We start from the raw sequence: 12,945 nt of genomic DNA on the forward strand, positions 1-12,945 counted from the left end.
TGTGACCGTGTGGATTTTCCCCGGGTGCTCACAGTTTTCTCCCACCCTCCAAATTGTCTGAGTTTTGGACGTTAATTGGGTGTAATTGGGCGGCACGAGTTTCATGAACTGGAAGAGCCTTCTGTCATGCTGCATATTTAAAGTGTAAAAATCCCCAGTGGCTGATCAAATCATGATTTTGGCAGGTAGTGCTGTGATCACACAACTACAGGAACTGGGTTCGTCCTGCCCCTTGGTCGGTTCTTGCTATCTTGGGGAGAATGAACTGTCTCAATCTGTGATATATCCGGACAGGATGAAACTCTTGGATGGGATTCTACTCTTCCACATGATGGAAATAAGGAACTCTTTTGCTCTTCTGTCAAATAATCATACTTTTATACTCTTTCTGAGGCGCACGTTCAAGCATTTTATCATCTGATACGACCCAATTAAATTCTTCACCTTCTTTCCACTTTTTAATCAGAGCAGCAAGCGGCTAAGTGTGAACTTAGTAAAACGATGTTGCCTTTGCTATTGGAAACTGAATTCTCACCGTAACCTTAGTCTCCATCCTTTGGTTCACTTTGCTGCACGTACATATGGATAGACCTGCTGGATAGCACACAAAGCATTGAACATTCCAGCAGGGTGCAGCCCTTTTAACCCACAAGGTTGTGCCAACCCATGTAAACCTACTCCACAACAATCTAACCCTTCCCATCTTTCACCCATAACCCTCGATTTTCCTTACATCCATTTGCCTGCTTGAGTCTTTTAAATTGTACCAGCCTTTGCCACCACCCTCGGCAATGCATTCCAGGCACCCACAACTCTGTGTAAAGAAATCCTACTCCCCTGATGTCTATCTTAAATTTTCCTCTCTTCACTTTGTACAGATGTCCTCTGGTGTTTGCTGGATAAACGACACTGGCTGGGCACCTCAGAATCTTGTAGACCACTGTTAAGCCTTCTCTCATCCTCTTTGCTCCAAGGAGAAAAGTCCTTGCCTCGTAAAGACCTATTTTCCAATTCAGGCAGCATCTTGGTAAATTTCGTCTGCGCCCTCTCCATAGCTCCTGTATCCTTCCAATAATGAGGTGACCAGAATGGAACACGATACTCTGAATGTGGTCTCACCAGATGAATCCCTTAAACTTCCCTCTCCTCACTTTAAACTGATGTCCGCTGGCATTTGCTATTGTTGCGTCGGGAAAAGGTGCTGGCTGTTCACCCTATCGATCTATTTTACCTACCTCGGCACACATGACAATCAACGGCAAACTTGCAGCCTTAAGAATTACTGAAGGGTCAGATCTTTAATTCTTCTGGGAGAAAAAAAAAACAACGTTGGAAGCAATGAAAACCACAGAGCCAGATCTATAGCATAGCTTGTTTATTTTTTTTTAACTTTTTTTGCATAGGGAAACATATTCACTTCCAGTAACTGTGTGTAATATTGAGCAGATGCGACAGTAATGGCAGAATACAATGGTTATAATCAGATGTCAAGCTGAGATCACACCAGTTTAAACCGAGTGGTGATTTAGTCACATATATTCTGTACATCTGTGCACAAGATGTCAGGCAGCAGTCAGGTAGGTGGTGCTTCTCTCTCTGTCTGTCCCTTTACAGACTAAGGATTAAAAGATAAGTACCATCAAAATGAAGGACTTTCTTTCTGTTGCTGGGGTAGATGTACGATGGCCAAGAAGATTTACTTTGTCAGAAATTTGCATCTAGCAACTAAAGAGCCACAAGTTTGATCTGGTGTGTAGTGTGTGTATGTCTGTGCAGCAAGCAAGCGGTTACTGATTAACTTCTTTAGTAACTACTGTAATATTCTAAAATATAATGAAAAACCCTCAGAAATAACATGGTCTCGACATGTTCTCAGAGAGAAATGATCTCTTCCCAGAAAATCTGTGATGGATTACACACGGAATTACAACAGTTATGCTCAAAGGACATTTGCAATAGAGGCTGTGTGACAAAGACTTTTAAAAAAAAGACTGGAAACCCAGGCTTTGCGAAGCAAAATTGAATCCAGCAGTCAATTATCAGGCACTGCATTTATTAAAAATGTTTTTGGTACTTTTTCTGCTGGCTTGTGAAATTGTTATAAATTGCAGAGAATAATGCAACTGCTGAGCTGACCATTGCTCTCTATACAAGTACATCCAAGCTCCATTTTTGTTGCTGCTGTACTGCTAATCACTGCAGGACTACGTGCAGTAGGAAGATGTACTGCACTGGTGGAGCTTTTGCCTAGTTCCCTGCTATTTCATACAGTCATGATCAGTACAGTTGGAGTCAAGCGTGCTCAGCCTAACCTTCTTTACATGGACCTTTTACACTTGGTTTCTGGAGATGGATTAAGGCTTTATGAATTTATATTGGTTTTGGCTACTGGTTTCACTTATATAAAAAAAATGACATTTAAATTTAGACATACAGCAGTGTTACAGACCATTTCGGCCCACGAGCCCGTGCCATCCAATTTACCTACACCCTCGGTACGTTTCGAATGGTGGGAGGAAACAGGACCTCCGGAAAAAGCCCACGCAGACATGGGGAGAAACTCCTTGCAGACAGCGCGGGATTTGAACCCGGGACTGGACCTAATCACTGGCGCTGTAGAGGCGTTGCACTAACTGCTACACCAACTGTGCCAAAGATTTTGTGAGTGTTTCACTGTGGTATTCTGCGTAAATAATGAACTTGACAATGTTGAATAAAGAACTGAGTTCTTCAGTGCAAAACAATTTTCTGATTGTTGCCTCTCCAATCATCTCACTTTGCAGGAAGTATAGGTGTGGAAAGTTAGTTTCAATCTAGCCAATCTAACCAAATATAATTAAAAATTTCTAACTGATTTGTGATACCAAATATGTGGATGGGGCACTTAACTAGAAGTTAAACCATTTTAAAAGTATGTTTTCTCTTCAATATTACTCTACGATTTTGCTGGACAGTGAAATTAGATGACTCCCACAGAGGGTGCTATTTCAGTTGGGAAGAAGTTCCAACTTGGGATGTTTAATTTTAATTTGGAGATACAACATAGAAACAAGCCCAAATACACCCATATGACCAATGAACCTACGTGGGGACGTGAGAGGAACCAGAGCACCCAGAGGAAATCCATGCGGTCATGGGGAGAATGTACAAACTCCTTAAGGACAGTGGCAACTAGCTCATGATTTCAATTGGAATTAATCGGCGTATGAATTACTGGCCTTGCTTTGCTGTTCCTTTCATCTCATTACTGGTCGAGTTTGCCTCATGCCAGCAAGACCTTGAGAAATCTTGATGCTGTGAGGTGCTCTGCCTTGTGGACAACAATCAGTGTGAAGGGTTCAGAAAGTTTTTGCTTTGGAGTTAAAGAACCTTATGCCAGATCCGGGCAAGAGAAAATTAATGTGAGCTGGTTTTAGGCGGAAACTTTTTTTTAGTTAGAGGTGATTTGAAAATTTTAGCTCATGCTGGGCCCTCTCCAACAGTTCATGTAAAGAAGGTTGAGGAAGTAACTGCCTTCTAATCTGATTGTCAAAGGTGGAAAACCAGCCTGGAAAATACTTTTACAACAGCACATGGGAAGAGCGCTCACCAAGTCCCTTGCGATTCAGAGTTTTTGCACAGCCTGAACAAATGCCAAAACATGTGGCCAGTCCTTGAGAACTCAACCGTTTCCTAGCTTTCAAAGAGATTTCCAGAGACCTAGTTACTGATGCTTAGATGAGCTGTGCATGTGAAAGAACGATACCAGGATATCTACTGTCATCTACAAAACGTAATCTGGCTGATTAATGCGTGTCATTGCACTTCTCTGCTAAGGAGCTGCACAATAGGTCAAAAAGAGGAGAAATTGTGTTGGAATTTGCATATTCCCTTCAGGCTAACTGAAGCAACTGGCACATTTTGCAAGGGGTTAGAGAAAACCTTAGAAAAAATATATCTGTGGTGTAGACCTAAGAATGGTATTGATTCTCACTACTGCTGTGGTGACTGGCAATGTCGATGGCAGCTTGTTCCACCTCAGCCCCTGTCTTGAGTTATTGCAGAAAAACGGAAAGGGTGAAAGATATGGAACAGTGCAAATTTGTCCAGGGTTGGAGAGGAGGGAGACAAATTTTGTTGGTTTTGGCTTCGGCATAATGCGCATCCCTTCTTTACAGCTCAGGTCTTTTCCGTGCAGACAATCAGGTGAGTTGAGCAGTTACGGTGAGGATCTCTAGCCACTCGATCCCTGAGAGCCTTGAACCAGCAGTTCGGACCACCGAGAACAAATATTACAGCACTGCTCTTTGTTCAAACAGGTTTCCACAGCCAGTGCCTCTCCAAAACGGAAGTCACAATCCAGATTTTCTGGAAGGGGGATTCCCCTGCACTCCATATTTTATCATATTTGTTCAGAGCACAGCTTATAGTTTGGATTGTAATTGTAGAATTGGCTGGTATTTGCTATCTGAGGTTGACAACATACTTTTCTTCAATGGGTAAGAACTAGGACTGTCCATCAAAATGAATGGGTAAGAACTAGGACTGTCCATCAAAATGAATGGGTAAGAACTAGGACTGTCCATCAAAATGAATGGGTAAGAACTAGGACTGTCCATCAAAATGAATGGAAAGGTAAGAAAGGAGATGCATCTCACTGAAATAAAGCATGAATTTTGATAGGCTTATCTTATTTTAATTAAAAATTATGCTCCCAGGGAACTGGGGAAGGGAAAGTGATAGTGTTCAGTGCTCCCTATCATTATTTTAAAATGTGTGACAGAGAGTGGAGGTATGAGGTGATATCTGTGGTTGGGAAAAAATGGAGGGCACACTCATACTTGGGGCAGTCAGCAAGCTCTCAATCAACAGGAAAACTCTCCGGAATGTGGGAGATAGAATAAACACCAATCGGGCGGCAATAAAAATCTGGAAGGAACTATTAAACTTTGAAGGATTGAAATTGTTTCTGAAGGGGATCCACCGAGGTCAAAGATCACCCCGCAGTCTGCACCACCCAGTCCTGAGCATCCAGAACCTTCGCCGTAACCAAGCACAACAAAAGTCATCAACCGACTCCGAACCCCTTTAGGAATAATAAGAGGTCACATGTCTGATTGTGGCGGCATTCTATTCTGCTTGAGACTGATGGATGGAGAAGAGTTCTCTCGTACAGGGGTGCCATGGAACATGCAGTCAGTCATTGCCAAAGATTTAAATACGCGTAAACATGTTTTCTGTCCTGCCTTAAAAATAAACTAGCTACCAGCATTGCATCGTCCTTTGCACAAACAATACTGTACATTGCATACAACAATTTGTTGGGCTCCTTCTCCCTACAAAGAGCACACATAATCTGTTCTACTCCCACCGGTTTAGCACTTGAAAAGTCTACAGACTTTCTTTTCTTTTTTTTAACAGTCAAAAAGACTACAATGACACACTCCTTCTCAAAGTTCCAAGTGTTTCGTACAAGTTTGACATAATTACTCTTCATAAAATAAAGCATTTTTTTCCATTTACAATGGCTCTTTTACATCAGTAGCCTACACTTTTAAAGTATAGGAATATGCAAAACCATAAAAATGAGGACAATTACTGTATTTAAATACAATACGGGTAACAGGAGAGTTTAACTCAAATCCAGTCCCCATGGAGAAAGAATACTCTACAAATGGTATATAATGCTGAACATCTTAATAAGCCAGTGTAATGAAACATTTTTTTTGTACTTTTCTCATTACAAAAGTCTTTGCCTTATAAAATAGGGTAGATTAAGTAAAACATACTTAATAAAACTATACAGCTTACAAATTACACATTCTGCAAGGAAGGCAGCTAATGTCCAAGACAAAGAAGCAACAAAGATCTGCCTTCTTCTTATTATCCCTGTTATGCCTCCATATCAAGTGTCTGTCAAATTCAAACTCTGAAAGCTCAGAGACATTAGCAGGATGTTAAAGCAGAGCTTGATGTGACTTGGTTAAATTAGATCACTTATTATTCCACCCCATGTTGACGGTCTTTGTGTTGAACACTACTTTTCCCAAATTGAAACCCCACAGCTATTGCTTTGTGTCTTCATTTTGATTTTTGTTTATGTACACCTTAGTTCATTGTTTTCAGATTGTGATTCAAAGCTTTTCTTTAAAAGCCCTGGATGGTTGGCAGTCGAAGCTGTGAAGCACTCAAGTCTGGTGGAATAGTGCATGTTACCAATGAACTATTTCCTGCTCAAATCAGATTCCGACACAATCGGACACATTAAAAAAAATAACTCTGCCACCATGTGGCATCAATCACTTTTTCGCGAAATTAAAAGGTAGCACTCAGGAATCTTGTCATCAGTGCAAAATACGGATTGAAGTGCTGTCTTGCCGAAGCAAAACAGATGATTGTAAATTGTTTTCAATCAAATAAAATGTTAAAGGCTGCAATGTTTGCCTGATACATTTACGACATCAATTGCCTGATCAAATTTAGTGGTGCAATCGATGAAAGTAACTGCTTTTTGTTTAGTTGCACATTTGAACCATCAGGATATTTTTTTTTCCTTTAATTTGTTGCCAAACTCATGCTTCACAGCCATCCTGTAAATAAACGTCTTCCCCCCTCATGTTCCTGTTCCTCCTTGATCATGGATCAAGCGTTACTCATTACAGGAGAGGGCCCTAGTTTTCATTCTGTATAGAGAGCAGCACCAACTTTGGTCAATTGAAACAAAATATTAAAAACTAGAAAAGTACGATGTTGTAGTTATCATAACTCAAAGTGATTTAAACAAGATACATGCTCTACATTTACAGACATGACTGGTATTGCATATTTTCCAAAGATTCAAAATAATGGAAGCTGGAAGACACAAATAGGGAGACACAAAAAACAAAAGGTTTTGTTAAAATATTAGTGACAAATAACGTCCAAAAGCAATGTTCCTACATGACTGCAAGATGAATATATTCTATACGAAAATCCACAGAATTACTGGAATACTGATAATTAGTGCTGTTACAATGTCCTATGAAGCAAAAATCATAAACCCTTACAATTTTACCAATGGTATTTTCTCCATGACAAGCAACCACACAAGCAGCCAAAAATCTGTGCAGTGATACCAAGGAATTTTTTTTTTTTTCGTTTTTTTTTAAACGTTTTTTCTCAAAGGCAAGGCACATAATGTGGTATAAAATTCCGTGCAAATTAGGAAAGGATTTTGTTGGGAAAGTCGTGAAGCCAGCAGATAGTTGCCATGCACATCAGAATTCAGCGTGGAGCTGATTGGTTTTTATTTTGCTGGATCACAAAGTTTACTCAAAGCACCATGCAATCACTCCAGCACCTTTGATGAAAAAAAATCTAAATACGTCGATAGTTTGCCTCACTGTTTCTGCTTACACTTGTGAGGTTTTGGATGCCAGCATTTTAGCTCAGGCAAGATTGGACCTAAGCTTGTAAAATAAGCATACATGGACAGAAATTTGTTCAGGTTCAGGCTACTTTTGTCAAAAGCTTTCAGTTGTGAACAAAAACTGAAAAGTATGCCAAATATTGCTTTTGATATGTGTCAGTTTTATGAATGATATTGTGTGCACAAGTGCTGTCTTTTCTTTTTTAATGAGAGTATCTGACTACCCTCTGCTTAAAAAAATAAAACAAGTAACATACTAAGGCATTTGTGTTCACCTCTGAAGGGTCGGGGGGTGGTGACTGGGTGGGAGTTGGTGATTGGATGAGGTTGGGAGTGGGTGTTTGGATAGGAATTGGTGATTGGATGGGGTTGGGACTTAGTGTTTGGATGGGAGATGGTAATTGGATTGAGTTGATAGCTGATGTTTGAGAGTTGGTGCTTGGGCAGGGTTGGGAGTTGGTGATTGGATTGGGTTGATAATTGATGTTTGGTTGGAAGTTGGTGATTGGGTAGGCTTGAGTTGGTGATTGGGCAAGGTTGGGAGTTGGTGATTGATCAAGGTTGAGAGTTGGTGATTGGACAGGGTTGGGAGTTGGTGATTGGACAGGGTTGAGAGTTGATGATTGGACAGGGTTGAGAGTTGGTGCTTGGGCAAGGTTGGGAGTTGGTGATTGATCAAGGTTGAGAGTTGGTGATTGGACAGGGTTGGGAGTTGGTGATTGGACAGGGTTGAGAGTTGGTGATTAGGGAAGGATGGGAGTTGATGTTTGATTGGAATTGGTGACTGGACAGGGTTAGGAGTTGGTGTTTGGACAGGATTGAGAGTCGGTGTGTGGGTGGGGTATTGGGACAGGGGGTTTCAGCTGGGGTTGTGGTGGGATTGGAGGAGGTGTTTTGGTGCACTTTTGTGCCACAGTCGCCTGGCGACAACAATTTGTCCCATTTTACAGTCCTGGGGGACAAGGACATGTTAAAAAGAATCACTATGTTAGAAATTTGTTTCCTTTCAATTGCACTTGGCCTCCTAAATCTTTACGAAAGATTATTCTATCTCCATTTAAACAGGCAATTAGCCTGTTCCGTAAAATGCAGCAATCACTTGTCGATTTTCCCCCAATTTAAAGTTGACCACTGATTAAATGCTACTCTGCAATGCATGATTTTGAAACTACCTTAGACATTGTCGAAATCTGGTCCTGTTCTCCTGTGTATATTGTGTGAATATTGTGGAATAAACACACGGTGTTTAACTTTAGAATTAAAACAAATAAAAATCCCCAAGAATATCAGTTTTTGAAACAATTTCCACCCTGCTCCCCACTAATAATACTCTTGATTTTGCAGCCATGGTATGTTTAAAATAAATGAAGCCTGTGACTGGGAAGGAAAAATAAAGTAATCTATGTGTGTTAGTGTGAAGCCTTGCACTTACATGGCTTATGAAGAATTCCCCCACATCCTACATGCAGCCATCATTGTCTCATCAAAACCCAGGTAGGTACCTAATGGCCTAGCCATGCACTAGTGAAGAAGCGATAAAAACTAAAACCAGTCAATCTATTGCTCTGGTAAATGAACATCTATATCTGTACACTATCAGCTACATGCCAAAAAGTAAATGATGCCAAGGGTGGGAAAATCGGAATCAAAAACGGTCAGAAATGATCTCTCTAATTTGCTTTGTGGTTTATTATTGACAAGTAATAGCGAAAAAAAAATGTGTTTAAAGTTTCAGGTTGGGTCAATCATTCACTACAGTGTAAGATGCTTTTAATCACAACATTGAATTAATTTCTTCCTCATCTTATAAACTGCAGTGGAAGAGAAATTGCTCTCTCATATTCCTATTTGACAGATTGAGGCAAGGAAACCGGAATTCTGGTTAATCTGTCCTGCAATCTGGATTTGAAGGAATTCTTTCAAGCAATTTTAAATGTGCTGGCTCAAAATATTTAATGGAATGATTTTACACCAAAGTATTAAAACGCATTCGCTCCTGTTCTCGAAGAATAATTATCCTTTAGTTAGGCCAAATTTCTGCACAGAATGTAACTTGATGTTAAATTAATAAATTAGCCGCACTGAAGTGATGGCTTCTAATGTGTCAGCTTCATTAGTGCACCGACTTATGACGACTGAAACTTTACACTAGAGTTAATTTAAAAGGAGAAATTCCCAACAATTATAATCAAGATTGTTTGGTTTTGGTGGAAGAATTGTCCTTAAGCTGTGATCATTTTTAGTAGGCCTAGCTTCCGGTCCATTGGACAATTCGGTATGCATTTCTGCACAAGGTCAGTTCAGAAGGCTTTAAAATGTCATTGTTCATCGATCCCAGTTCTTTAAACAGGTAAAATAAAAGACAATCCTAATGCAAATCTGAATTATGTTTAGCTGATGAAGATTAATTTTCCCACCCTGTCAAAAGCAGATTTAGTAAACATTGTTCTGTAATTATTTTTTTAAGAAATATAAAGGCTTATTTGCATAAAACAGATGGGGAAACCTCAGGCTAAGCTTCAGCCAATGGAAGAAGTGAGCTGCACCCATCTTCGGAACGTGTGGTAGGATGATAGTGTTTCGGACTTTACATTTTCTTTCAAAGGTGAGTCAATAAACAGCCTTCTCCCTTGTTTCTCTCCGTTTTAAACTTGACACCAAAGTCGATGCTTAACCATGTTTCTTGAAACATGGTTACACAGCTTCTGTAATACTTGAAAGGGGCTTCAACTATCCCAGATACCAGGACTGTGGAAACAAAGAAAAGACAAACATTAGTGACATCAATGAAAAATAAATAATCCAGTAGAAGAAAATCAAAATGCAGACACCAATTACATTGGACATCCATTTTTTTCCACAAGGTTTCCTTCCTTAAAAAAACATTAGGGATCATGATAGACAATCTCAAGCTGAACACACAGATAATTTCAGATTTGCTGTATCACATAGAAAGTTGGAGAAACATGAAATTAAATGTCATTGAATTTAGCGTGTTTAATTGCATAATAATGCTGACACTGCGTCAGTTCAACTGATTGAAAAATGCTTTGCCACTGATTTTTGTTTGTACTCAGCATCTGATGCCTCTCATGTCAGCGTCCAACAATAGTAGGTCAGAATTGATGGATTCCAATCGCTCTGATACCACTTTTCTATGGTTGCAATGTCCTGATGAATGCTCCCACCATGCTCAGCGCCAAGATCAGCAGAGAAGAAGTCCAAGTGGAAATACAGAAAATGAATTTTCAATGAAATGTTGCATTTCATGGTTTTGCACGTTTGAAACATGTTAAAAATATAACAGGGAATCACAAAAATGGTCTGTGACTTACAAATTTTCAAAGTTATGATGATTCGAATCCGTACTTTCGATTTTGAGTTACGATGTGTTCCCGCACTTGCGATATGTGGCACACTATTCTCGTGCGATCCTGGGAGATGGCAGCATCGCATGAGAGTAGCATACAGCATACTGTTCTGAGTTCAGAGGACCCTGAAACCCAGCAGCAATAGAAATTTAAGTAACCAAGTCAAATGGTTACTTAAACAAATGTAACTTTTAATTTTCTTTAAACATAAAAACAGGATCAAACTTTATCTTATTACGATGAACTTAACCCCCTTCTAATTCTAAGTGCACGTGTATGTAATGTGAATATGTTCAGGAAATTTCTTTGATTCACTGCCCAATCTCACTTCTCACTCCTCCAAGTTCATCGGTATCAAGCAATTCTTATATTGTGCAGAGAATTTAGCATTTATGAATTTTCACCAAGCTCTGGTGCTGAAAGGTAATTGGTTACCTCTCAGGAAGGTTCTTGTTGGTTTCAGAGAGAAAGATTTGCTGCTTGTTTGACACACACAAACTGATTCCCTCGAATCAGTCACCAAGTCTTGCCAAGAAACTTGCCCCATCATGGGTTTTTCAAATGATAACCTCTTCTTCCAGGTCACCTCAGAGTTCCTCTTGTTTCCCTTATTTCAGGAGAAACACTCTAGCCAGCCATTTCCTCTTGTAAGGACCAACAGGCTGAACTCAGAACTCACAACCCATCTTCAAAATGGGGTTTCAACAAGCTGCCAGCTTGCCATGACTGCAGAAACCAGTTCTCTCTCTCTCTCTCTCTCTCTGCTCATAAAAACCAGAACGTCTTGCAGGGCCAACCTAATCCTTGAAAGATCTTTATCAGCACTTTGAGCCTGGACTATTTATTTGCACCTGACTTTTAAAATTCCTTCCAAAATAATCCCATTGTCCTTTGCAAAGCCACTGGTGCCTGAATAACTGGCTTCAGCCAAACTCTTGCATTTTAAATGGGATGTGAAGTGACCTACACTGAACCCCAACAATCTATCTCTTTTAACATACGAATATAATATAAAATATAATATAACCCATAACAATACTCTCTCATGATGCTGACTCAACCATGCTCACAGTCTCAGAATTTATTGTCATGAACAAGTCATGCAGCAAACATTCATATTCTAACCATCTTACGACATTACTATAAATAAAAAAATAATAGTACATGGAAAATAAGTGTCTTTGGTGCATTGATTATTTAGGAATCTGATGGCAGTGGGAAGAAGCTGTCCTTGTGCCGCTGAGTGCTTGTCTTTAGGCCCCTGTATCGTTTTCCCGATGGTAGAAGAGTGAAAGGGCATGGTCTGGGTGTTGGGGTTATTTGAGGATAGAGGCTGCATTTTTAAGGCACTGCCTCATGTAGATGTCCTCGACGGAGTGAAGTCTGGTGCCTGTGATGTTGCAGGGCAAGTTAACAACACTTTGGAGTTAATCTTTCCCTGAGAGTTGGTGCCTCTGTACCTGAAAGTGATGCAATCAGCCAGAATGTTCACCTATAGAAGTTTTCAGTGATATATTGAATCTCCTCAGACACTTCACAAAGTATAGCTGCTAACGAGCTTTCATTGTGATTGCATCAACGTGGAGGTTCCAGGACAGTATTCAACAGTTAAATATAAAAAAAATTCCACCATTTTAATTGTAAAAATGGTTAGTGCAGTATTTTTTTTTGAGTTACAAATTTTTCGACTTATGATGTGAGTGCCAGAATGGAACCCCATCGTAAGTCAAGGAGCACGCGTATATCTGAAAAAAACTATGTGATAGGAAAATGTTAAGATGATTTTCATGATTAGCTGCCCAAAATCCATAAATATGCTCAAAAGTGTTCAGGAAGCAAGGTCTTTGTTGTCCAGTGTTATCAATGAACAAAAACTTTCCAAACATTACTTTGATAGCAAATAGCCTGCATTGTGGGTGATGAAAGTGAATGTAACCAGTTCCAACTACGGGGAATTATTTGCAGATGTCAGCTTTACGTCCAAAACCAAGTCCTGGTCTCGCACTAAAAAAGCCACAGCAAGGTGCTGTGTTTATAGATTTGCAGTTTTAGATCAGATCCTCCATTCACAGATGGACGTGATTCGGGAGGAAGCTGAGGACATGCAGGCCAGCAACCAGCTCCAGGGAACTCTGGGCGTGTTGGGGAAGGGTTGGCAATAGCCCACATCTCCATGCACCCAGAGTC

General features: G+C 40.0%; 1 protein-coding gene across 9 annotated transcripts in view; it reads right to left on the minus strand.

Moving 5' to 3' along the window:
- Positions 1-1,360: 1,360 nt before the first annotated feature.
- Positions 1,361-12,945, minus strand: part of nfic (nuclear factor I/C) — a 450,718-nt gene continuing 439,133 nt past the window's right edge. For all 9 annotated transcript variants that reach the window (XM_069928654.1, XM_069928657.1, XM_069928660.1 and 6 more), the window contains one exon: positions 1,361-10,135. In XM_069928654.1, the coding sequence (XP_069784755.1) occupies positions 10,118-10,135 (18 nt within the window). In that variant the 3' untranslated portion in view covers positions 1,361-10,117. The remainder of the gene's footprint in view (positions 10,136-12,945) is intronic.

Source organism: Narcine bancroftii, chromosome 3, assembly GCF_036971445.1.
Source record: "Narcine bancroftii isolate sNarBan1 chromosome 3, sNarBan1.hap1, whole genome shotgun sequence".
Classification (NCBI taxonomy): Eukaryota; Metazoa; Chordata; class Chondrichthyes; order Torpediniformes; family Narcinidae; genus Narcine; species Narcine bancroftii.